Raw genomic sequence first — 25,017 nt, forward strand, 5'->3', positions numbered from 1 at the left:
GGGGCTGCCAGGATCACTCTTCTTTCATCTGCTCTTCACGAAGAACAGATTCTAGCTGAGAGTTGGTACCCGGATTTTCCAGGGACATCATGGAGAAAAGTGACAGTAGGAATGTGGATGCGGTCAAGCCTTCCCAAAGACTGAGTTGGTGGGTAGAGGACTTCACGGCAACATTGGTCTACGTCCCTGGCACTGAATACTAGCCATGCCCGGCCTCCCAGAGGACATAGGTGGTGCAGGCTACTAAGATTGGACTCCAGTTTTGGCCTAAAGATTGATGGCTTGAACTTGCTTTGTAGGCACCAAGGGGGAAAGGCCTGGCAGTCTGTTTCCATAAAGATCCCAGCTAAGAACACCCTGTGGAGACTTTGTCCTATACACACGGGGTTGCCCTGCATGCGGAGGGAGGACCGAGAGCTTGGGGACTGCTTGGGTTAGGTTTGAAGGACCTGCTGCCCCGAAAGAAAGTGGAGACGAGCAGAGCATGGAAGGCATTCTACCAGCCCCATGCCCCACTCGGAGTCACAGTGCCACCTGTGGTGTTGCGCCCTGCAGGGACTGGAAGTAGACGTGCCATGCACAGAACCACACTGTCGCACAAATGGAGAGTCCACTCCGTCAGAGACCCTAGGGAGAAATGACTGTGAGCAATCTTACCATGATCTCTGGCCAGAAGATTGGCTTAGAAGTTGGGGCTCTAACATAGAAGGCTAATTTTCCTGAACTTTCACCCTTTGCGGTTTTTTTTTGGGGGGGGTGGTGTTGTCTGTTTGTTGTTATGACAACCCACAATAAGAAATACATTTAAGGGTGAGGGGACACAGAGGAGGTAGTGAGGTGAAGGGTTCATATAGAAAAAGAATGTTTGGAAACTTGACGGTGGTAGCAAATGTACCATTCTGCTGGACGGGATTGAACTATGGAATGATTTGACATATGTAGTAATCCCAATTAATTTTTTTTAAATGCATTTTATATCCTGACCTAATACACACGCACACACACATTCCCCTGAAGCAAAGGTTTTATTTTACAAAGAAAACGAATGCTTTCCCTCCCGCATGTCATACACTCTTGATATTGTCTCTCCTGTGCTGACTTTTCCTCTGCTCCTCTCCACCCCCAGCCCAGCCCCTAGACAGACTTCAGAAAGCCCCACTAATGGGTGGAAGGGCAAGGTTTGAAAACTCCGCTCCGAGGTAGCTCCCGGAGGCTCCATGAGGTGAAGTTCTGTCTAGACTGGATGGATTCAGGAAAAGAAGGGCGTCTTAGACATCCGTCCGTGATGCTCTGAGATTCTCTTTGGTCTCTCCTCCTGCCTCCTTTGTTGGCCGAACGGAAGCTCCATCTCCCGCCGCCTGGGCAACAGCTCTACCATCCTGACCCCACCACCGCTGCCACCACGGACTGCAAGCGGAACCACGCCCTCTTTTGTCGCAGCTGACCTCCCTGCCCAGAGCACGGACACCCCCTCTTCAGTGCCACTCTTACAAGCCACCCAGCTGGAAATTGTGGCAATATCTTCAGTGCTTTTCTCCCCCGTCCTCTGCCCACATCCAGTCAACAGCAAAGCCTTAGTGCTTCCAATACCCACCCTGCCCCCAACTCGGTGCCCTCCTCTCCACTCCTTCATCTTCTCCAAACCAGATGATGGAACTCTGTGGAGTTCCTTAAGGAATTGGAGAGAAGGCTACGCGGTATACATGAGGTTCCCAAAATGATGTCCATGCTGGTCCTCTCCCTCACACCACCACTCTGCCTTGTCACGCTCTTCATGCGGATGCCATTATCAGACACGGACCTTTCCCGTTTATGGATCTCCTTGGGCTCAATGCCAGGCTCATGATGCCCTCTAGACATTGCCATCCCCACCACAACCCGGGCAGTTGGTGTGACCAGCGCGTCACCGAAGAGAGATTGGAAGGTTAGGGAATTTCAGGAACAGGCCCAAGGCCACACAACTAACTCGGTGACAAAGCCCATTCCCTGGGTGGGAAGCCTGTCTCCTCCCCCGCAGGCTTGCGCTGCCGTCCTCAGTGAAGTGCAGGTCGGACGGAAGGCAGTGCGTGAGCCTCCAGGTGGAGGCAACCGGACAGTCCACAGCCCCCTCCCAACCCTCTCCCTTTGCCCCCTTGCAGCCGCTACTGGCGCCGGTGGAATCGGTTCTGCCGAAGGAAGTGCCGCGCCGCCGTCAAGTCTAATGTCTTCTACTGGCTCGTGATCTTCCTGGTCTTCCTGAACACGCTCACCATCGCGTCGGAGCACTACAACCAGCCCTACTGGCTCACGGAAATCCAAGGTGAGAGTGGGTGTCTGCCTCTGCCCCTGTTGACTCTTGTTAAGCCAGCCCCGCCCGAGCCCCAGGGAGGGAAGGACCCAGGCAGAAGGTGGGTGAGGGAGCAGCCGAGAGCCCTGCTTCTTGGCAGGGGCCATGCTGGTGACACTGAGGGTCTGGCAGCACACAGGCCCTTCCGTAGCATGCCTGGCCTCATTGTCAACAGACGTGGCTCACCCGGTGGGACCCACACCATCCTCCAGCCCCCACCAGTGGTCACGGTTGGGTCCAGGTGACCAGGACATGAGCCAAGTGACCCTTGGCTGCCGACTTCCCAGAATGGATGCCCAGTACCTCAGGTGGGCCTGTCTGAAATATCTGCGGATGGGAGGTGCCGAAAGGCGGGGAAGGGGAAACTAGATAGTGGCTTGTGCACAAGGAACCACCCCCAGTGGAAGCCCCCAGTGAGAGCCCCGCGCCTTCTCACTGGCCAGTGCACCAGTGTAGCCCCCAGCAGTCATGCGGACATGATCTGTCCCGGTCGCCATCAACCTGGAGACAGCTGGAGCTAATCGTGCAAAGCTCAGATTCAGACACCTGGCCTTCCACTTTGGGCTGCTTGATTTGGGCCGGTTCCTAGGCTCTCCGAGCCTCACTTCTTAGCTCCGGAATATGGGCGCAATACTGATAGTCCCTTCCCTGATGAGGGCGAAGCCCACGGGGCATCATAAAGCCTGGACTCTAGGGAATGCAAAGAGGTCTTGCTGTCAGGCACCCTCAAGTTGGTGCTGACTCACGGCACCCCTACGCGCAAGAGAACAAAACACTGCCCGGTGGGTCCTGCACCTGCCTCACAGTTGTTCGTATGTTGGGGCCCCTCGATGCACCCACTGTGCCAATCTGTCTTGCCAAAGGCCTTCCTCTTCGTCGCTGCCCCGAAGCTTCCTGAGCGTGATGTTCTTGTCCAGGCTCTCTGCCGACAGCACGTCCAAAGTCCACGCGTACACCGCCCTCCTTCCTCTGAAGGAGCACTCTGGCCGCACTCCTTCCAAGACAGATTTGTTTGTTCTTCCGGCAGTCCATGGTACTTTCCATGAGCTTCGCCAGCAGCCTAGTTCAGATGCACTGACTCTTCCGCCGTCGTCCTTATCCGCGCTCTCACTTTCACGTGCCTGTGAGGCCATTGACAATACTGTGGCTTGGGCCCGGTGCACCTTGGTCCTCAAAGTAACCTCCTTGCTTTGCAACACTTTAGAGAGGTCTAGGGCAGCTGATTGAGCCAGTGCAGTGCATCGGCTGTCTCCTGACCGCTGTGTCCAGGAGCACTGGTGATGGATCCAAGCAACACAGAATCCTTGGCAACCGCAAGCGTGATGTGACTTGTTGGCCCAGTCATGAGGACTTCTGTTTTCCTTCCATTGAGTTGCAATCCATAGGGAAGGCTGCGATCCTGGACCTTCATCAACAAGGGCTTCAAGGTCTCCTCCTGGGCACATAGTAGATGCCCTCAATGACTAGCCTAAAGGTTGGCCGTGGAAGTCCACTAAGTGGCACTTGGAAGAAAGACACGCCCATTGAAACCCAGCCATCTAAACCCCTTTGCAGCACAGCTCCCTGACACACACCGGTCAGAGGCAGCCAGGAAGCCAGCAGTGGTTACTGGGGAAATAACCCAGTAAATGCTTCTTAGGATGAAATGTTGTTCCGCTCTGGCTGAGGGTGAATGGGAGGGGCGTCATGGGTGGGAGGAGTGTTTGGATTTCCCCGTGGTGTTAATTACTGTGTTTTCTTTCTCCCCTCCTTCCCCCAACCCACCCCATGCCTCCGCTTGGGCCCTGCCCTGCCGCCTCTCGTGAACCTGCCAGACACGGCCAACAAGGCACTGCTGGCCCTTTTCACGGCAGAGATGCTCCTGAAGATGTATAGCCTGGGCTTGCAGGCCTACTTTGTGTCCCTCTTCAACCGCTTTGACTGCTTCATTGTGTGCGGGGGCATCCTGGAGACCATCCTGGTGGAGACCAAGATCATGTCCCCCTTGGGCATCTCTGTGCTGAGATGTGTCCGGCTACTAAGGATATTTAAAATCACAAGGTAACCGGCTGCTCACTTTCTTAGCGCACTGGGGCTAGAGGGGAGCGGATGGTGGGTTTGAACCTCCAACCTTTTGTTTGCAGCCAGATGGTAGCGTGGTGTTTAACCCATGGTGCCAAATAATATTTAAGATATATGTGTGTGTTTGTGTGTATCTGAATTGCAATATATTCTGTATTTCTTAATAGGTTGGCTATGGTCAGAACGGTTTGTCCCTAGAGAGCTCTTTCAGAAACACCTTGGAGGAGGGGACTTCAAACGATGTACAAGAGTTTCTACTTTGGTAGCTCAGTTTGATGCCTTGAAAGCACTGTTGGATTGTGTCCAAACAACCAAGTTGGGTGGGTCAGTTACCTAGGGCTAGGGTGGCAGACATACTGTACGTGAACGGCTACCACACAGGCTGTGCTCTCGCAGCCTCGGAGGCTCAAGGGAAGCGTTTCCCGTCCTGCCGACTCTGAGGGAAGGTCCTTGTTTCTGCCGCCATCTGTCGGGGCTCCTTGTGCCGCGAGATCTTGGTGTCTTGGCATCACTCTTCCCCTGGGTCTAGCGGGTTCTCAGCGCAGGAACCCAGGGTCCAAAGGGAGCAGTTCATTCTAGGCTCTTCTTTCTTGGTAGTACTGAGGTCCCGCCCACCTCTCCCTCCCGCCCCACCCCGCCCCTCAACCCCACTCCCCCCACTCGATGGCTTCTCTGTCCTTTTATCTCTTGTAAGATAAAAGATGATACAGGTCACACCTTAGGGAAACCCCTTTACGTCAGCTAAGTGCGGCAACCTGAGTAAAGGTGCAGCATCCCATCCTAATCCCCTTGATTGGCTGGTCACCACAGACTGCATCACGGGAGAGATGGTGGCATCCTTCGGAGCTATCAGATGACATCATTGCCTAACTGCCAAACCACTGAGAGCCACAGTCTAACCAAGATGTCACATGCTGGGGGAGTGGGGCACCACAATTAAATCCAGGACAGAAAGTCAGTCTTTTCTGTCAAGGACTAGGAATAAGCACACCCTGCTCAGAGGGTTCCTCCGGAGTGGACGAGGTGAGGCCTCAGAAGTCCAGAAAGCATCCTCAGGAATTCTCTTTGCAGTTCCATCAACAACCACCAGCTGCGAATGATCCAGAAAGACAGGTTTTCAAAGAATTCCGTGCCAGGGACCAGACGCACCAAAGGTGTTGTTTTTTAATTATCCTAGTTATTGCTACTGTTATCCTCACCCTTCTCATTAGGAGAGGAAAAGAAGGGGAACAGAGCTAATAGTGGTTGACATGGGCACACACTCTTCCTTCTATTTATTTATCCCCCCCTGTGTTCTGAGAGAAAGACAAAATTGCAGGCCAGGAACGAATCCCAGGAGAAATGAATAGGCTGGCTGAGGAGGTGGCGTTTGTGCATATAAAATGATTCAAGGGACATCTAGATTAGAATACAAGTTAGCAAAACATCCGGAGGGAAATACCTGCTATGGGAACTAGGGACTAAGAGAGAGTCCCTGGAGATGGCTCAATATCAGACCAGGGACCTGAAGAATACACAGAATTTGAATTCTCAAGTTCAGCACTCGTGAGCAACTCCCTTCTTCCCCCTGAATATGAAGGCGCTCTTTCCAGTGTCCTGGATATCGTGACTCTGCAGGAAGTTCGGGTTTAAAAGAAAAGTTATAGGAATAACAACTGCAATCATTGTCACCATGCCTGCGTGCTTACTCTGTACCCGACGGTGAAATGCAAACGCTCCCATGCATTCGCTCAGTCTCTCTGTGCAGTCACCTGCCAGGGAGCGTGGAGGATGGCTACTATGATGTCCTCGTGTGTTAGGTGAGAAAATTGAAGCATAGAGGTAAGTCCCTTGCCCAAGGACACACAAACTGACCAGAAGGAACCCCCATCCCACCCCACCCCCAAAATAAGGAAAAAATCCCTTCTATCAAGTTGACGTGGATTCATCGTGAACCTACATAGAGTTTCTGAAGCTGTAAGTCTTGATGAGAGCAGACAGCCTCATCTTTCTCCTGCAGAGTAGATGGTGGGGCTGAACAGCTGACCTTACAATTAGCAGTGCAACACTTACCCAACAACGTCACCAGCTTCCTGGACCAGAGGAGAAGCTGGAATGAAGTGGCAGGCCTAACTTCAATTTCTGTACCCTGACCATTCCAACGCATTGCCTAGAGATGGGCTAACCTGCCAGGTTATGAGCTAAATGGCCCTGAGGCAGGATGTTAAGGATTTTGGCACACTGATGCTTGTTGTTAGATCATTACCAATTCCACTTGGAGTTTTCATTGCACTCTTAAATAATTCTCCAAAGTTAGGGGGGCTTGTTTGTGTGAAGATTTCTATAGAAGAAAGGTAGTGTCCCTAAATATTGTCATGGCATCTTGAAGAGATTTAGTGTTCATTCTATTTTTAATCACCAATTGATCTGCTTCAAATCTAAAGCTATTGCCAAGGAAACCATCTTTTAAAAGTCTATCTTTATCAGAGAGCTTCCAAAAGGATTAGTGGTATTTTCAGATCTCCTTAAAGCCTATAAACAGAATAATTTCATTATCGAATCAGAAGTTATCTTCCGCGAAGGCCGCCCTCTTCCTGTTTTCCAGTCTCCGTGCATACTGGGGCCCGATGAGGACAGCTAGAACAGCAGTGAGGTGCACCGTGCTGGGGGCTCCCAGCTCCTCTGACCGCCATCCCTACGCCCCAGACGTGTGTAGGCACAGTGCCCTCCAGGAACCCAGAAAGCATCATGGTCCCTTAAACTGGGCTTGGATTGGCCATCTGTGCATGGTTCTTCCAGCCAGACAAATATAGCTCTCCCTCTTCTTGTAAAAATCTCTTGGAGAATACTTTGCTAAACCTCAGCATCCATTTGTTGGAGAAGCATTTGGGGGGATGTAGTCCTAAACCCATGGTTGTAATTCTCACACACACTTAAGTTTGAGCTCATTCGGGGAACTCCTGCAGAGCCCTAGAGATCTGAGCCAGCCAACCCTGGGAAGTTCCTGCTGGTGGTCCAACGACCTCACTCTGAGAAACACTAATCTAATTTCCGGCTACTGTCTTTTGTTTACTTTCTTGTCTTCAAATATGATCTTTCCTATGGAATTGGAAAATGTGATTCTTACCTTACCATTCCCTAGACCGGAGTGCAGATTGTGTGTATGGTTGTTCTGAACTGAGAAAATGTATCATGCCGCGACTTTATGATGAATTCAGCATAGCACTGTCTGTCTATATCTTTGACTAGTGGGAGTGCACATGGAAGACAGGCTTGTTTATGTATTCTGCTGCTGTGTTTGATGTCCTGTACATTTATAGATCCCTTCCTGTTATTCCAAACTGCCCTTTCCCCACCCAGGGCGCATGGTCTATGAGCTTCTTAGAAAGACTGATCTGGATCCCTGGCTTACTCGACGATGCTGTCTTGGTACACTGGTATGTCCAAAGTAGTGGCTGTGTGCAGCCATCATTTGTTATTGGCTCAGGGACTAAGGAGCTCTGCGGCTACTGCCAAGGTCAGCAATTGAAACCTACCCGCCACTGAGAAAAAGGCAAGGCAACCTGCTTGTGTAGCTAGGACAGCCTTCTGCGGATAGTACAGCCCAGCGTCTGCAGACCTAAACTCTATGGGGCATTCTGCTGGGCCCTACAGGTCCCTGTCAGTCTGAATCTACCTGACGGCAGCGAGGGTTTTTGTTTGGCTTGGTTTTGGAGGGGAGAGGAGTTTTAAGAGCTAAAATAGGAAAGTGTGTGAATGATATACTTCTGACAAAGTAAATACAAATGAGTTTGGGATTGCCCTGGCAACACCATTACTGCCCATCACTGGTATTCCCAAGGACTCTGATGAATGGGCAAGAATGGGGTGGGCTTACAACTTGTACAGGCTGCCGGAAGGGAGCCAGGGTCTCTGGTGTATCATTGTGAGGAAATGGAGTTTCGGGCGTGCTGAGGTCTCCGTTAGATGTTTGTGCTTGTCCAAATCGGGGGAGGCCTAAGGGAGTATACTATCTATATGAATATCATCCATCCTATGTGTCTCATGATTTAAAGCAGAACAGGGAGACCCCTGAGTGGGTCTGGAAGTCTCTTGATGCATGTGTGCTCATTGTGCTGTAGCACTATTGCCTGAGAAGTTATGAAATAGGGAAGGCATGCGTTCCACCTGAGTGGCGGCTAGCATGCACAGGGCCTGACTCTCTGTCGTCTTTGCTGAATGTCATTTTCATCCCGTGACAGTAGACCATCCAGGCACGTGATGGATTGAGTTCTTTCTCCTGCTTTGAGACTTCAGTGGGTCCCAGATGTTGCTCAGACGCACTATCTGTTTTGTCTACGCTTTGTCAAGCCCAGTCTGACATATTGTTCTGTGGGGAGGAACAAGGGCTTCAATTAGATTAAATCTGGAAATGATTCCAATTTACTAATTACATCTAATTCTTATACAGTTTGTTTTTGAATGCACCAAAATCCCCCTGGCCCTTACGATGTTCCTTCTCAAATCTTCCAACTCTTGGCTTTCTCCTGTGGTTCCTCTTCTGCTGCTCGCTTCCCTGGCCCCAAAGGTTAGGTTGGGCCGACCCAGCCTGCCAATTTACTGGCGACTTATGACCACACATGGACCACCACAATAGTCCATGAGAGCCTGCGCTTATCTCCCAGTTCAAAGTGGTGCCCCTGCCTGGACGAGCCTGGACAGCAGGTTGAGCCCCACGCCTCCCCGCTCATCTCCTCCACCTCCCAGCCGCCACCTTCTCAGGACTCAGGAGAACACAAGGCTTCCTGATGACCATTATTCAAGAAGGACCTTTGGAGTGTTCTCAGTTCCCAGCCAGGGTCCACAGGGAAGGCAGGCCAGACTACAGAGTGTGCGGGTGCATCGTGACTGTCAGTAGAAAGAGCAGGAAGGGACTGGCTGCTGTCTCCGACAAGGGATTGGAAGACGCCATGAGGGACGGGGTTGTGCGATCCTCATCTCCGTTTTTTTGTGGGAACGGGGCCAAATGGGAGTAGCTCCGTGGCCCGAGAAGCTCAGAGAAGCACTCTTCAAAGGTCCACCCCAAGGCCAAGGCCAAGGCCAGACCTTCTTGCAGCTGGACCTGGTTGTGTCCCCCCATGCATGTTCCCTTCTCAATGTGACCAGCTCATGAATGCAAAACAGTCCAGAAGCGACCTTTGAACACGTTAGTCCAAGACGGGCTTTGACTCTAAAGTGGAATGCGTAAAATGTGCTTTGCAGCCCTGCTATAATGGAGGAGGCAGACGTCAGCCAGTTACCAGGCTGTCCCTCATTTGGGCCAGAAGAGTCCAGAATTCTCTATTCGGTTTCTCCTGGTTCAACATACGCCCAGTCTACCCCCTGTCGCATGAGTTTCTACAGGCTCTATTATGTCCAAGGGACCAGTGTCCACCCTTCTTAGTCCTTTGACACCCACCCCCTGTGTCCCTGCGGCTGACCCCACCCAGTGAAGGAGTACCAGCTGTTTCCCAGTTCTCGCCCTTTTCTCCTTCCTCCTCACCCACTTCCTCCCACACCCTTGGGAATGGTGGGTATAGCGCACACACACACACCCCACATACACCAACATACACAAGTTTACTGTCTGAAATTTGCTTTCCGTATACTCTGCCAACTACCAATCACTGTTGTCAAACCTGGCAGATTTTTCTTCTTCTTTCTGACGCCCACCAGCTGAGAGCCATTGGGAACGGTTAAACAGCAACGTCAGTCCTGACCTTCCTGGTGATGGGAAAGGAGGAGGGTGGGGCATTCACAAAGCACTCCAAATCTATAGGCCTGGTTATTTTGACGCTCATTTATTTACGGGGAGCCCAACATTCTGATGTATTACACTAGCACCTAGAGGACCCCGCCCCGGGCTTTGGAGAGCAAAAGGTTCCCAAGAGGAAAGTCCCAGGTCAAGGAAGACTAGGGTCACTCTACATTGTAGAAGAGGAGGACTCATCCTGCAGATCCCTGAACCCAGAAACAGACTTCCGGTTGAGCAAACAGCCGGAGGGAAGCGTCTCCCCAAACAGAGAGCGATGTGAAGGAAGAGATGCAGAAGGAAAGGGTCATTGGGAAGGGAGTGGGAGAGAGGAGGGGAGAGAGTTTTTATAACAAGACACAGACTCCATCAAACGCCTTCAAATGGCCCATATGTTAAAGAGTAAAGGAAGCCCTGGGGACACAGTCAGATAGGCACTGGGCTGCTAACCAAAAGGTTGGTAGTTCAAACCCACCAGCTGCTCCCTGGGGAAAAGGCGAGGATGCCTGCACCTGTATAGATGTACCCTCTCAGAAATCCTACACAGTGTCACTGTGAGTTTGAATGGGTTTGGTGTTTGGGTTTGGGGTGCATGGGGTGGGCAAGGAGATGCCCTTTGGGGAGATGATTCAGACCATCTGGAGAACTGAAAGGAGACCGTGAACCCCCAGGATAGGGAGGGGCGGGGAGTCCTCAAGGCTGGGCTTGTGCCAGCTCGGGGCCATGGACCCCTTGACGAGGATGATGTGTTGTTCCTGTTGTTGCTCTGTACTGTCCACTCGGCCCCTGCGCATCACAGACCCACGCACAATGAAGCAAGCCAATGCTCGCTTCTGCACTTCCCTGCATTCCGGTGGGATGGGCCCATTGTGAAAGCCACAGGGATTTCCGTGGCTGATTCTTGGAAGTTGCTCTCCAGACCTTTCGTCCTTCTCCGCCTCAGTCTGGAAGCGCTGCTGAAACCTCTTTGGCATCAGAGAAACAAACCCGCACAGACAGACAGGCCGTGGCTGGGCATGAGCTGCACTGGCGAGGAAGCGAACCAGACCCCGTGCCTGGACTCATCCCATTGGATCACCGATGCCTGTAGCCTTGCAATCTGTGGGCTTATGTCTACACGGTGTTCTTGTTCCTCTACACCTTGATTTTCCACTTTCCTTATGCTGCGACCCTTTCAGGCAGTTCCTCGTGTGGTGGTGACCCCCAACCTTAAAATTATTTTCGTTGCTACTTCTCACCATCATTTGGCTACTGTTCAGAATTGGGGGACTCCTATGAAAGGGTTCTTCAGTCCCCAAAGGGGTCACGACCCGCAAGTTGAGAACCACTGCCCTATATGATTCATGACCAAAGACAGAGACTGCGACCTCCTGCTGCGGCCTGTTATCTCTGTCCTCTGGGTGGGTGGGTGTCTCTGCTTCGTTATTTCCAACCACTTAGGATGAAAGCCTCAGCTGATGGCTATCTGCCATTAGCTCCTCTAGTTTGCCATCAGCTCATCTTTCCTGAAACCCAATGATTCCAGGGCATGAGGCTGTCTTCCTACCTACAGGCAGGTGCGGGAATAGCCTTCCAGGCCCACATTGGCCTGAAAGAGGAACAAATCAGAGCTTCCTTGGGGCGTCCAGACAGTCCATTCAAATTCTATTCCACACCACCCCAACCCACCTCAGAGGCTGCCCGGAAGAGCCCCTACAATGTCACCTACATGGAGACTCATGAAGCCCCCACCCCAACCCCTGCCATCGCCACTGCGGGCTCAGCTCAGAAATCTAGCTCCTCTCCCCAACCCTGGTGGTGTTCTCCGCCACACTGCCCCTCCCACACTCTCTTTGTCTCCCTCCGAAAGAGAGGCTAGAAACCGTGGCCAATCATTTGCACATTAGGGAGGGGTGGCCTTCTGCTCAGCAAGCTGGGCACCCCTCATGATGCCAGGCCACTGGCACTGGCTTGGCTCTTCTCATCCTGCTCCAGAGGATTGGGAAGGATGGGTGGCAGACCTGCCAGGGAGCAGGATCCACCCCTACCCCACCACCCCCTGCCCGGGTTAAAGGGCAAGGAATAGTGAGTTGAAGACAGTGTAAATAACCATGTCCTGGTCCAAAGTGCAGGCTCTTTTCGGCCCAGATGTGTTTCCTGTGGAGGGTAGCTGGTGCCAGCCTACCTGGCTGCAGTCATCTCTTCGACAGAGGCTGGCTCATGCCCTCAAGTCGGTGGCCATTGGCTTGCCTTTGAGTGAGCAGGGTGGGAGTTCTCCCCTGAGGGATGCTCATGGTCACAGTGCTCCTGCGGGAGTTCTACCCCAAGGGGCTCAAAGCCATGGCAACCCTGTTTTCTGGAGGGCAGACTGATGGGCATTCATTTGACCCCAGGCTGGCAATGGAACACGATGTTTAAAGTTAGAGCACTCGGGAATCCTGTGCCCAGGGCCTTTGGGAAGCGCTAGGAAGAGAAATTATGTGGGAGGAAGTCCTGACTGTTTGACCTGGGTTGTGTGTCTGGGTTGATGTTTCTACCATCCCCTACCTGCCCTGTCTCACACACAGAGAGAACATCTGGGTAACCCCCAGGCCCCTTACCTTGCCATCCAGTGAGTAGTACCAGGATACCATGGTTACGGGAGCCTCATTCATGCGTGCACAGCATGCGTCTATTGGGCCAGGAGGTAGCAGTGAACAGAAGCAGGAAGCCCTTGTTCCCGGGGACCTGAAGCTGTGGGAGAGGAAGTGGCCAGTAAAGACCAAGATAGCTGCTAGCAGGTGGGGAGAGTGTCGTCTAAGCAAGCAGGGTGGAAAGATCTAGAAGGGGCTCTTCTATGCCGTGTGGTCAGGCCCCTGACCCCAATGAGTTGGCACCTGAGCAGGGACCTGGGGGAAGGACAGGTGAGTGTGGCCCGATGTCGGGGACGCTCTGCAGACTGCAGGAGCAGCAGGGCAGGGCAGGAGCAGGGGCAGGAAGGCCGTGGCCTGTTGGGCCGCTCCCGAGAGGACGGGACGCGAGAGGAGGGCTGTGAGCAGAGTTGGCACCACCTGCCTGTCAGTTTGTCACACTGTGATGGTCTGCGGTGAGGCCGGAAGCTGCGCCCCAGTGTGGAACCCTCAGCAGGGTCACCCATGGCAGGCAGGTTTGGTGATCCCCTTCCCAAAAATAGGCCACAAAACCCTGTGGACCGACTAGAATGTTGTTGGGTTTAGCACTGGAAGGTGCCACCCTCCACCCCCAGCTGGACACACCGGACCCAGCAATATGCTGAGGCTTTCCAGCCGGCGTTGAAGGTGGCCCGGGACTGGGCACGCTTCATTCCCTTCATCAGGAGCCCACCTAGACGCAGAGCCGCCTAGGGGACAGCCAGCATGCAGTGTGGAGGCTCCATGTGACTGCGATCTTGACAGGACCCCTCCCACTGCCACGTGGAGAATAGCCGTGCGGGACAAGGGATCAAGCCTGTGACCAGCAATCCGAATGAGAGATGCTGCCCACTGTGTTTCCCAGAGTGGGCAATACCCCCCTAGGGTGCTTTGGACCGATAACAAAACTCCCTCGCTGCCAGCCAGTCCGATGCCGACTCCTCGCCACCCTGCCGGCCAGGGTAGAACTTGCCCTGTGAGAGTCTGACTCTGCTGGAGCGAAAAGCGCCCTTCCGCTCACTAACACCTGTCCCCACACTTTATCCTGAGTGGTGAGCCGCAAGACAAAGAGTTTCCATCGCCGGGGCGCTCCAAGTAGCTTTGTTTCCGAAAAGGGGATGGGGAAGGCAGAACCCGGGGTTCGTTCATAAGAGGGAGCCCGCGGCCTTTGCGGATCTGAATGGCCTGGGAGATAGAAAGATGCGGGACTTTGGGCTTAGCCCCACCCCGGCAGCCGGTGTCCTTTCCTACGATGAGGAAGATGGCAGGTGGAGACTTCAGGAGTTCTATCAGATGATACATCTCGATGTGATGAACCCCGCGGGCCAAATGTGTTCTGACTGTGCCAGCATATTCCTGAGGCGGGGGGGCGGGGGAGGTAGGCTGGCCGTAAAGCAGACACGAGAAAGGACCTCTCCCTTTTAATCTGATACTCTGTCTCCTGGCCGGCCCTTCTTGGTCCACTCCTCTACAGCATTCACTGTTGGCCATTGTTTGGACCTCGCCTTCCGCACCCCACAGCACTCTTCCCTTCTGGAAGACTTCCTTTGTTCTTCTAGACCCCCTGGCACTCTGAGGGGCTCTTCAGACAGGAAATGCCCCGCCCCCAGCACACCCCTGTCTGCCTGCCACACTTCGTCCCCACTCTCCGTGACTTGCTCTCTCGAGTCTTGGGGCGTCCGTGGCTGCCTTCCTCGGAGCGTGGCTGACAGACGTAGCTAACCCTCTGCCGGGGTCTGTCTGCCTGTCTTCCGCATGTCCACGTGTCTCGTGAAAATCAAGGCTCCAACCTTCCATGGCCACTGAGAGCTTTCCAGAATTTCCCATGACAGTTGAGCACACAGAGGACTTCGAGGGGCCTCTGTGGCTTCAGTCCACCTGCCACCATGCTCCCCTCCGATGCAGCCAAAAAGTCTCACTGTGTTTGTGCTCTAGCATCACCGATGCCTAATACGAGCTGACTGACAAGTATTGAGCTGGCTGCATGAGAATCCATCAAGCCCCAGAAACAGAGATCATGATTTCAGGGGCCCAGGGTGGGACCTGGGACTCATCAGGATGTAGGCGGTAGCAAAGGTCAGCTGGCTTTGGGATCAAATCATCAGACAAGTGTTTGCTTCACAGATGAGAGTGGAGGGCCCTGCCTCCAGACAGGTCCTATGACCTCTTGTTTGACACAGAACACTCACTACGCCCTCTTGCCTGCTGGGGCACCAGGCCATCTGTCGCACAGACTGGGCTGTGCAGAATTTGCCTGAGTCCAAAAGAGGGAGGAGCAGAGGGCATGAATCTCTGGTCTCTGCACCTCAAGAACTCAGAGCCTGTTTATCGAGGTGAGGCTGTCACACCTAAGAGCATTTATAGAACAGACCCACCTAAATGTATATTCTTATTCTGCAAATCGAGGAGGTGTGGCTGACAGGCAAAATAGAGATGGGGGCAGGATGAATTTGGGAAGGCGAAAGGAGCGTAGAAGCTCCGGGTTGGGGAGAAGTTCCTGTTTGCATCCAAACTGTTGGCCCATCTGCTGCCGGCACTCACGAAGGAACCAGGGAAGTGCCCAGGCTGCAGGCACAGCTGGGAGGCTGTCAGGAGGGTGGTTAGCCTGTCGCTCACTTAGGAAACAAAACCACTTCACTGCGTGGGTGATGAGCTTGGGCTGTCGTCGGGACAGGGACTCCAGCTTCTGACTGGAGGGCAGGCCGGTGGAACGGTCTGGAAATGGCGAGACCGTAGGGAGATGGAGATTTTGCCCATCCTGCCCTTGCTCTCTGTGGGACTGTTGGACTTTTGCTAAGCAGCACTGGTCGCACATTTGTTAAGCACTTGGTTGCTAACTGAAAGGTTAGCAGTTCGGACACACCCTAGCCACCCTGCTGGAGAAAGGGCCTGGGGATGTGCTCTGGTAAAGATCACAGCCCAGACAACGGCTCACTGTGGCGCAGGATCGACCCTGGGGTGTCTCAGAACCACGATGCCTGCTGCTGTAATGCAGGTCCTTGCCTCGAAATGACTGCGTCAGAGGGGCCCAGCCACACCCAGTGGGCATCTCCAGGCATTTCTTCCTAGCTCGGCTTAGTCTGGAAGCTCCCCGGGAACCTGCTTCACACCACCCCAGAACCAAAGCCTCCCCTGACAGACAGGCAGTGTCGTGCACGAAGTGCAGTGGTCAGGGTTCAAACCCTGGTACCACTGGTCCACCATGACCCCTCTCTCCTGAGGGCTCTTTGGATGATCTCATCCAGCCTTCCAGGGAAATCCATTCTTTTCAGATGGGGAGACAGAAGGAAGCTAAGTGACTTAGCCCGAGGCACGTGTGGTGAGCAATGGCAGAGCTAGGTGGGCACTCCCTTGCTTCACCATTGCAAGGAACCTAGGAACCTTGCATCAGTAGGCCCATACGCGATCTGTGAGCTCACCAGGTCACCACCACCTACCCCCGAGGAAAGGGGAGGCAAGAGGAGGCTGCTGGTGTGCGTGTCACAGTCTAGTGGGTTCTGTGGAGGAGGAGCCAGCGCTGTCAAGGACAGGAATGGGAAAGCAGGTTAATCTCTCCGCTGTGGACCCACAGGTATTGGAACTCCTTAAGCAACCTGGTGGCGTCCCTACTGAACTCCGTGCGCTCCATCGCCTCCCTGCTGCTGCTGCTCTTCCTCTTCATCATCATCTTCTCCCTCCTGGGAATGCAGCTCTTTGGAGGAAAGTTCAACTTTGATGAGATGCAGACCAGGAGGAGTACGTTCGATAACTTCCCCCAGTCTCTGCTCACTGTGTTCCAGGTACGGCCTCTCCTCTGCCGAGCGCCGCCGGGAGGGCGGCTGGGTGGTGGGAAGCAGTTAGAGAGCTCTCGCAGAGGGGGTGGAAAGCATCCTTAGACGGGACAGCCCAAACCAGCCCTCATCAGCCCTGGGGAGCCCATGCCAGGAAACTCCAGTCCTCTCCCCAGTTTCTTCTCCCCCACGCCCCCACCCCCATGAAGACCTACAATTCAGTGGGCCATTGTGGGCTGGGGGGGATTCTAATTGACTGGGCTAAAAACTCTTAGCCAATGAATCCAAATAAAATCACACCGGAAAACCGAAATACCAACAAAGAGAAGTAGAACCACTCTTGTTGGCGAGGAGGAGAAGGTGATGGAGGTCCTATCTTTTCTTGGCACTAGGGGGGAAAAAGATAGATAACCCATCGAATTTATGTCTTTGTAGACATTTTTGCTTAGGATAAGGCTTAAGTAGCACTTATATTTAAGGTTTAAAGACGCTCATTTATAGATTAAAATGAATACTGTGTGGATGGCACAAACTTCTTGAAGACAGGCCCCAAATGATTGTTTGGGGTCAAACTGGTGTTACATTTTACTCACGATGAATATATTACATGATCCAGAGCCTCGTGCAGGCCTAGCCCACGAAAGGCCTGAGGCTGGACATACTGTGGACCACCGTATGCATGTGGATAGCAGGCCTTTGCAGTCATTCTTCAAATCATATCATGCTAGGGATCATGCGCTCATCTAAGGATGGGGTCCAAGAGCCCATGGGGAAGAGAATTGGGGACCAGGAGGAGGGGAGATGGAAGAGAGATTTGTAGACATTGTTGTTAACACAGTGGGGCAGGGCAGGGGAGTTTTGGGGTTTGCTGTTGGTCTAACGCTGTGTCCCTTATTGGTGGGAATGTGTCATTCAGATCCTGACCGGGGAGGACTGGAATTCGGTGATGTATGATGGGATCATGGCTTATGGCGGCCCCTCTTTTCCAGGGATGTTAGTCTGTATTTACTTCATCATCCTCTTCATCTGTGGAAATTGTATCCTTTGCTACTGCCTCCCCCATCCCGGCTACCCTCCCCTCCCTCAAACAGCAGCATTCAGTGTGGCCGCCTTCACTGGGGCTGCCCCGAGGCATGTGCCAAGGCAGGCTCTGGGGCTGGGTTTCCCTGCCGAGAACCCCTTTAGCAGCGCAGGTGATGTGGTGGCAGCCTGGTGCTCGGGCATAGGGGCCGGGGGTGTAAATTCATCCTGCCCAATCAGCTCAGCCTGCAGCTCTGCGGGACTCCAGGGGACACGGGTCACATCGTCATCCTGGCTAATGGCGCCCCTTGGCGTTGTGCTGGCACCAGCCATACACCAGCACGAGAGGGTGACCACACCCCTGGAGTTGCCCTGGAAAGATCACACCTGCTCTGAGGTGCCGTGCTTGGTTAAGTAAGAATGGCAGCGCCATCACCCTTGAAATGACCTTCCTATCTCCCACTTTGGGGTCAGGATCCTTCCTTCTCTCCCAGGACTTGGGTGGCAGTCAGAGATGGAGAGGCTTCACCCAGCCAACCTCCTCCCTGCCGCAGCCCGTGAGCAGGCTTCCCGGGCCTCTGACTCAAGCCCTGCTAGGTTTTCAAGTGGTAGAAGCAGCTCAGGCCCTGGACTCCGAGTTCTCAGGGTTAAGTGCCGGATAGAACCCAAAGCAAACTCACGGCCATCGAGCCAAGTCTGACTCAGGGCCACCTGGAGGCCAGGGTAGAACTGCCCCGTGAGCTTCCGAGGCTGTAACTTTGAGCAGGAGTCGAAGGCCCATCCTTCTTCCATGGAGCGGCTGACCTTGCAGTTAGCAGCCCAGCCCGTAAACCCTACACCGCCCGGGCTCCTCACAAGTCCCAGATAAGGGACACTGTGTGACACACGTGGACATTGAAGTCAGCAGACACAGCTTCCATTGTGACCATCCGGGTGGCCTGGGCCAGCGTGGACCTTCTCGCCCTCACTGTCTGTGGCATGGGGCTGCAGAATGGGGGCATGAGTCAGAATGAGCTCGAGGGCAGTGGGCACGAGAGACTGGGACTCAAGGAGTCATTGTCAGGTCACGTGATCGTGTGCCGCAGAGCCCCCACTCTGCTGCTACCCTGCTTGGGTGAAGGATTCAATGGCCGCCTTGGAAGAGAGAGGTGCCCTTCCCTCCCTAGGTTTAGTTTCTCCTTCCATGAAACGTGTGTGTGTGTGTGTGTGTGTGTGTGTGTGTGTGTGTGAAAGAGAGAGAGGGAGGGAAGGAATGGAGATCGGACTTAAACTTCATGACCCCCTTCTGGACATGTTTTTTGGAGTTGCAATTCTCTGACCCGTAGTCTTTTGGTCAAGGTGGGAGGGGGCGTGTTGGCTTCCACTAGGAATTCCCGGCCCTCCTGGGTCTCTGTCTGCATGACTCCCACTGAAGGTTGGCAGAGATGCCAGGCTGCCTCCTTGGCACACGGTTATAATGAGCCACTCTTGAGAGAAACCATTTTGCCGGAGACAAGGCCCTTTATAATGTCCATTATGACCAGCCGCCTCAGTGGGGAACCCAGTCACAGAACCAAGCAATGAAAAAGTGAGGCGGGGCTCGCTGTCACACTGCCCCAATACCAGCCTGCCAGTGAGCTTCCTCTCAGCTCCGTACAAACTCCCAGGGGAGGGGACGGGGTGGAGCTCAATGGGGCACTGAACCCCTCAAGGTGGGTTCCTGTAGCCTTTCTCTTCGGGGGAACACCATTCCTGCATGTTTGATAGCCCTCCTTGTCCCTCTGAGCAGCCATTAAAGTGCCCAAGGGTTATTTCCTTTAAAAATGGACACAAACAGATATCCTACTGAATGTATTCTTGGCCATTGCGGTGGACAACCTGGCTGATGCTGAAAGCCTCACATCTGCCCAAAAAGAGGAGGAAGAAGAGAAGGAGAGAAAGAAGCTGGCCAGGTAACCCTCTAAGCTGACCCGGGCCCAGGGACCACGGTCCTGCTCTGGAAGGCCGTTCCCATCAATGATTGAGAGAAGCCTGGGGCGTTTCCATCTGTTCCCCGCCCTCCTGGGAAGGCAGGGCTTGGGGCCTTCTATAGGAAGTTACGTGGTCTCCTAGTCCCAGGCCTGGCTCCAAAGTCGAGACCGTCTTACGTTTTAGGCTGTGAAGCTGTTCCATTTCCCCATCCATCTGGGAAGTTGGGCACAGGGGCAGGGTGGGGGCGGGGGTGGGGGTTCTCTTTGGAAAGGAGAGGCCATGATAGGTAGTGGGACTGAAATCCAGCTCCTGCTTACAAAAGGAAGCCCCGCTCCGTTTGGTGCCTCAGCTGCCGTGATTAAGAAGGCAAGGCAGCGCCCCACCCTGCATCCCACCTGGTCTAGACAACCGGACCATGAAAAGCCACCTGCCGGACACCGAGGAGAGGCTGTCCAGCAGCCAATTCTAAAGGGAACCCAGAGCCGAGCTCTGATTTAGGCAGCAGCAGCTGAGAAGCTGGACAAGGCCAGCTGAGCACCAGAGAGAGCCAGGTGCCCACCGGCCAATAGCATTGGTGATCTGCCCCGAGGAAGCGGGCTTGGTCACAGACCCAGGGAATCTGCCCCCACTCGCCCCCAGCAGGCCAGGGGTGGTTCCCTTCTCCACTGTCCCCGATCATCCCAGGTAACACCCTTTTGTTCTCCCTCCTGCTGACCGGCCAGGACGGCCAGCCCAGAGAAGAAACAAGAGGTGGTGGAAAAGCCGCCTGTGGAGGAGACCAAGGAGGAGAAAATCGAGCTGAAATCCATCACGGCGGATGGAGAGTCCCCACCCACCACCAAGGTGAACCACCATCTCCTGCTACTGCTTCCAAGGCCAGACAGCCCCGGGAAAGGAGGAAGGAGGGGAAAGCGGGTCGAGGGAGGGAGGGAGGGAAAGAAAGCCAGCGGAGGTGGAGCGGAGGAGCTGGGAACGGGAAGAGAAGACAGGCTGCCGGAATCCCAGCCTCTGTGCCAAGTGACAGGGACACATAGTCAGCCAGTGACTCTAATGCAGTCAGGGGGCTTAAACCATAGAATACATTTCCTAAAATCATGCAGTGTATCTAACGGAACTCTTCCTTCTTCCCCTCTGCTGGCTAGATCAACGTGGATGATCTCCAGGCCAATGAAAATGAGGGCAAGAGTCCCTACCCCAACCCGGAAACTACAGGTACCAGGCCCCAGACTGGGACCCTGGAGCTCTAAATTCTAAACGGGTGTGGGAACGCTATAGGCATCCGTGGTTCTGGCATCCCTGGGCACTGCAGACATCCATCCCTGCCTCTGTCTGCAGCCAGGCATTACTGTCATCCTCAGGAGGGATGGGGTGGTGTGGCGAGAGGGGGACTATGTTCCTGGTTTCCTCCTAATAGTAATGTAGGGTTACATGAGACCATGTGTTTGACCAGTGATTGGTGGGGGGGCGGGGGGGGGGGGGCCCTTCTGAAACCCGGACTCTCTATGCATTTGAGATTTTACTCCATCCCGTGTTGTAAAAGCATTATTAAGCTATGTAATGTATTAGTATAACATATGTTGCAGCGTTATGCTCACTTAATAGCAATCGTCAATCCCAAGGCTGCCTCGCCCTGACTTGGGAGGCAGTGCTGAGCACAAGGACAGCTGCCACCACAGATGTCTCACTTGTTGCTTTAGAATATTGCTTTCGGGTCGCTTCCTTACTTAAAAAAAAAAAGAGCCCCTACCAACTCTGGTTTCTACCGCTTCTGCCTGATTTGTAAATTCCACTTCTCTTTGGATGACTTGAAGGTGTAAGGTCCTTAGACATCCCTCAAAGATGCCCTTCCCCTGACTCACGACCCTCGCCTCCCGTGTGAGCCTGAGCGTGCCTGCTGTTTACCTAGAACGGCAGCTGTCGTCACTAACAGGGAGCTGGACGTCAGGCACACACGGAGGACGGGATGGTAGACAGGACTATTGATTTTGCTGACACTTCCTTCTCCTGTACCCATCTCACCAGGCCTGGTAACCGTGTTTGGTGGCGGAAAGCCGCCTGCATTTGTGAGCAAAGCGAGGTGTCCGTTGCTCTCGCTTCCTCCATCCAGTCTCTGCAGGACGCGGCAATAGCAGGGCCGCCGTGGGCTCTCTCAGCCCTCGGGAGAAAGGCTCCCTGTCCGGCCTCTCCCTCCGGTCTCCCAGCTAGGGGCGGAGGATCTGGCCTTGTGGGGCTTGCATCGAAAGAGTAGAAGGGTGTTGACACAGGTGGGACCTGTCGACATCCTAAAGACCCCCCTACCAGGGAGAAACTGTTAGAGATTTCCAAAAACACTCAACGAGAAGGGAAAGCCAGCTGACCTTTAAAACGTCATTTCCTTTTCAGGGGGAATAAGGTCAGATGAACTATGGACCAGGGACTAAATGGTATCAATTAGTTCCTATTAGTTTTGTTGGGATGAGGAGGAGGAGGAGGAGGAGGATGGTGATGATGATGATGTTCGATGCCATTGAGGCGTGTGCCTGCACACGACAGAAGGAAGGCTCGCCCAGCCCTGCGCCATGCTCACGGTGTTCTTGGGTTTGAGCCCATTGTTGCACCACCATGTCCATCCATCTTGTGTTGAGTTTTTTTAAGTTGGGGGTGGGGTGTCCTATTACCCAGTAATCCAGGTGCCCTCGGGCTTCCTTCTGCTTCCTGATGAATCTGCAGTGAACCATTGCACAGTTTCCACACGTCCAAGATGCTGCTTCTCAGGATGGCTGTCAGCCGTCTCCCTCCCCCAACCCCACAGCACCTTCCTCCAGAATCAAAGCCTCTTTTCAAACTGGCCATTCCTCACAGGGACGACGTGCCCAGTATACAGTAAACAAAATTAAGCCCATACGTCCCTCGCTTACTGGGTAATCCAGCCCCTGGGTGTGGGCCCCCTGTACACAGCAGACAGTGGGGCGACATCTAGATTTGAGGGTCTTTCGCACGTGTACCAGTTGTGGACAGGTCTGCACCTGCTCGCTCTACATGGCAGTGGGACACCCTTAGATCTCTGGCCTGTACTAAGGAAAAACTCCAGATTTAAATGTGCTCTGTACCCAAAACAAACCCACTGCCATCGAGCCCATTCTGACTCACGGAGACCTCGCACCAGGACAGAGTAGCACTGCTCCATCCAGTTCCCAAGGCTGTCCTTCTTTCCGGAGGCCGCTCGCCTTGTCTGTCTCCCGTGGAGCACCTGAGGGGTTGGAAACATCCCCCCACCCCACACTGTTTGTTCACCACCAAATGCTTAACCCACCGAGTCACCAGGACGCCATGTTCTACAGAGAGCCTCTTCTTAAGCCTCAAACAGGACGAGACAAAACAAGGACATTCATCCCAGATAAGGGAAACCGGTCAGCAGGCACACAGTACAGAGACCAGTGGGCCGGCCAGTTCACAGCCATGGCAGAGAGTGAAGGACTCTCCCCAAGATCATGGCTGATGGCAGGCGATCCATCACTGCCCCGGTGGACCAGGATTGGGATGTGTGCACCACTGCAGGTTTACAAAGGCTACAGGATAGGTTCTGGGGTTTGGGGTACCTGGCAAAGTGGTGGTTCGGATATGACTCAAGACCATGCAGCCTTGAATCATAGCCACAAGGCGGTTGGCTACAAAACAGGCAGGCCAGGGTCCACAGGCTTTGACTTAAATAGCATCTACTGTATACTGGCTACATTCCATAAATGCCCAAGCAAGTTACGTAGTCCTATGGGTGAACCTCTTTCTGCATAGCAGTTTGTCTGCTTTTAACCATACACTTCCTGAGGGTAGACTGTCCCTCCCTGGGCTTGCCCCAGACGTCTCTGAGCACAGCCATAATGCTGGTTTAGTGGTCAAGCACATAAAGAACTCAGATGGAGTCCAAGCTCCCACTGTAAGACTGTGTCCAAAGAAACTCCACCCTCACGGCCATGAGTCCATTTCAACCCATAGTGACCCTAGAGGACAGGGTAGAACTGCCCCTGTGGGTTTCCCAGCCTGTGACTCGTCGTGGGAGTAGAAAGCAGCTGGTGATCTCAACCTGCTGACCCTGCAACTAGCAGCCCAATGCATAGCCCACTGTTCCAGCGGGGCTCCTGTAGACCATAGCCTTCCACAGACCAGTGCTTCGAACATAAGCTCTAATGCAGACAGTCACCTCAATGTCTCAGTTCTAAATCTACTGTGGCTTCTCACGCCATTGCCCTCACGAAACGGGAGAGAAGGGCGCGGAGGGGAAAAGTGACCGGTGGGGTTCTTGTCATGATGCTGGCTGTGGTAGAAATGGCTGCCCACCCAGCGTGCGACGGCTGGCGCCTCGGGGACTCAGGGAACAGGGTTGCTTCTAGACTGAAAAGCTGGGCCCACGCTCTGCCTGATTCCTTGGGCCTCTCTAGATCCTTGGTGTGTTTCTCCCGCCATCTTGCGACCACCGCCTCCAAACCCATGTCTTCCTCTCTCTCAGTCCAGGCATGGCGGTACCTAACAGAGGGCTTAGCCTCTCCGTCCTCTCCCTGGGCCCACAGGTGACTCAATCTGGCCTACTCTTGCCCCACCCACCACCACAATTAGGTCTTGAAACCTGCCTTCGAGACCCCCACCCCCCACCTCTCCACTATCTCTGGGTCCATTTTCCCACCAAGGAGGCCCCAAGGGCAGTGTGCTCTCTAGCCTGGCAGCTCTGCACATCTGCCCTGGCTGGAGGGCTGCCGCTTGCTCATTAACAAAGAAGCATCACAGGAGTGGTTAGGAGCAGATAAAAGAGCTCACACCTTCACGTTTTATTATGCACCAGGCATTCCGGAGCTCGCCCCAGGCTGCCCATCTCAAAGGATAAATCAGCTTGTGCTTCCTGCCTGCCTCCCTTCCTTTTTGCTGCAGTCAGCCCCTGGGTCCTTTAGTAAGGGAGCAGCCAAGTCCCCAAAGCCCCCTCCCCAGGCCATTTAGTCTGTGCTCTCTGCTCTCTCCATGGCCTTTCCCTCTCCCTGCTCATTCTCTCGAATCTTCAAAGGCATAGAGCCTGAGGACCCTTGCCCGCCTGATTCCTCCAGAAAGCAAGGGGGTGCCAAAGAACACTTCCAAGCTCTCCTTCTGCTCCACTCCCCTCGCCTCATTCTCTCCTTGCCCCTGACCTTCACCCTCCAAGGTCGCCAGCTTTGGTTTTCCAGGGTGTTGTGACCCTAGAGGCTGAGTGCGAGCGGAAGTTCAGCCTGCCCCTCTGCTGGCCATGGCCACAGTGTTTGCCCTGCGGCTCTGCAGCCGCTAACCACAAGGTCAGCGTTTCAAACACACCTGCTGCCCCGCAGGAGAAAGAGGAGGCTGTTCTACCTGCCCTATAGGGTCACCACTAGTCAGAATGGACTGGATGGCAGTTGGGTGTTTTTGTTAGATTTCTCAGGTGGGAAATACAGTGAACCCTCGTTTATCACGGTTAATCGGTTCTAGACCCTACCGTGATAAATGAAATTCCGCGAAGTAGGATTCCTTATTCAAGTC

At 53.8% G+C, this 25,017-nt stretch overlaps 1 protein-coding gene across 1 annotated transcript in view; it reads left to right on the top strand.

The window, feature by feature from the left end:
• CACNA1C (calcium voltage-gated channel subunit alpha1 C) overlaps nt 1-25,017 on the top strand; it is an 865,289-nt gene that overhangs the window by 711,143 nt on the left and 129,129 nt on the right. The window contains exons 12-18 of the mRNA XM_045295927.1: nt 2,139-2,299; nt 4,141-4,366; nt 16,335-16,542; nt 17,450-17,570; nt 19,370-19,484; nt 20,226-20,346; nt 20,646-20,715. Of these exons, the coding sequence (XP_045151862.1) occupies nt 2,139-2,299; nt 4,141-4,366; nt 16,335-16,542; nt 17,450-17,570; nt 19,370-19,484; nt 20,226-20,346; nt 20,646-20,715 (1,022 nt within the window). The remainder of the gene's footprint in view (nt 1-2,138; nt 2,300-4,140; nt 4,367-16,334; nt 16,543-17,449; nt 17,571-19,369; nt 19,485-20,225; nt 20,347-20,645; nt 20,716-25,017) is intronic.

The sequence above is a fragment of the Echinops telfairi genome, unplaced genomic scaffold (assembly GCF_000313985.2).
Source record: "Echinops telfairi isolate 266 unplaced genomic scaffold, ASM31398v2 ScPeMD7_6273;HRSCAF=7185, whole genome shotgun sequence".
In the NCBI taxonomy this organism is placed as follows: Eukaryota; Metazoa; Chordata; class Mammalia; order Afrosoricida; family Tenrecidae; genus Echinops; species Echinops telfairi.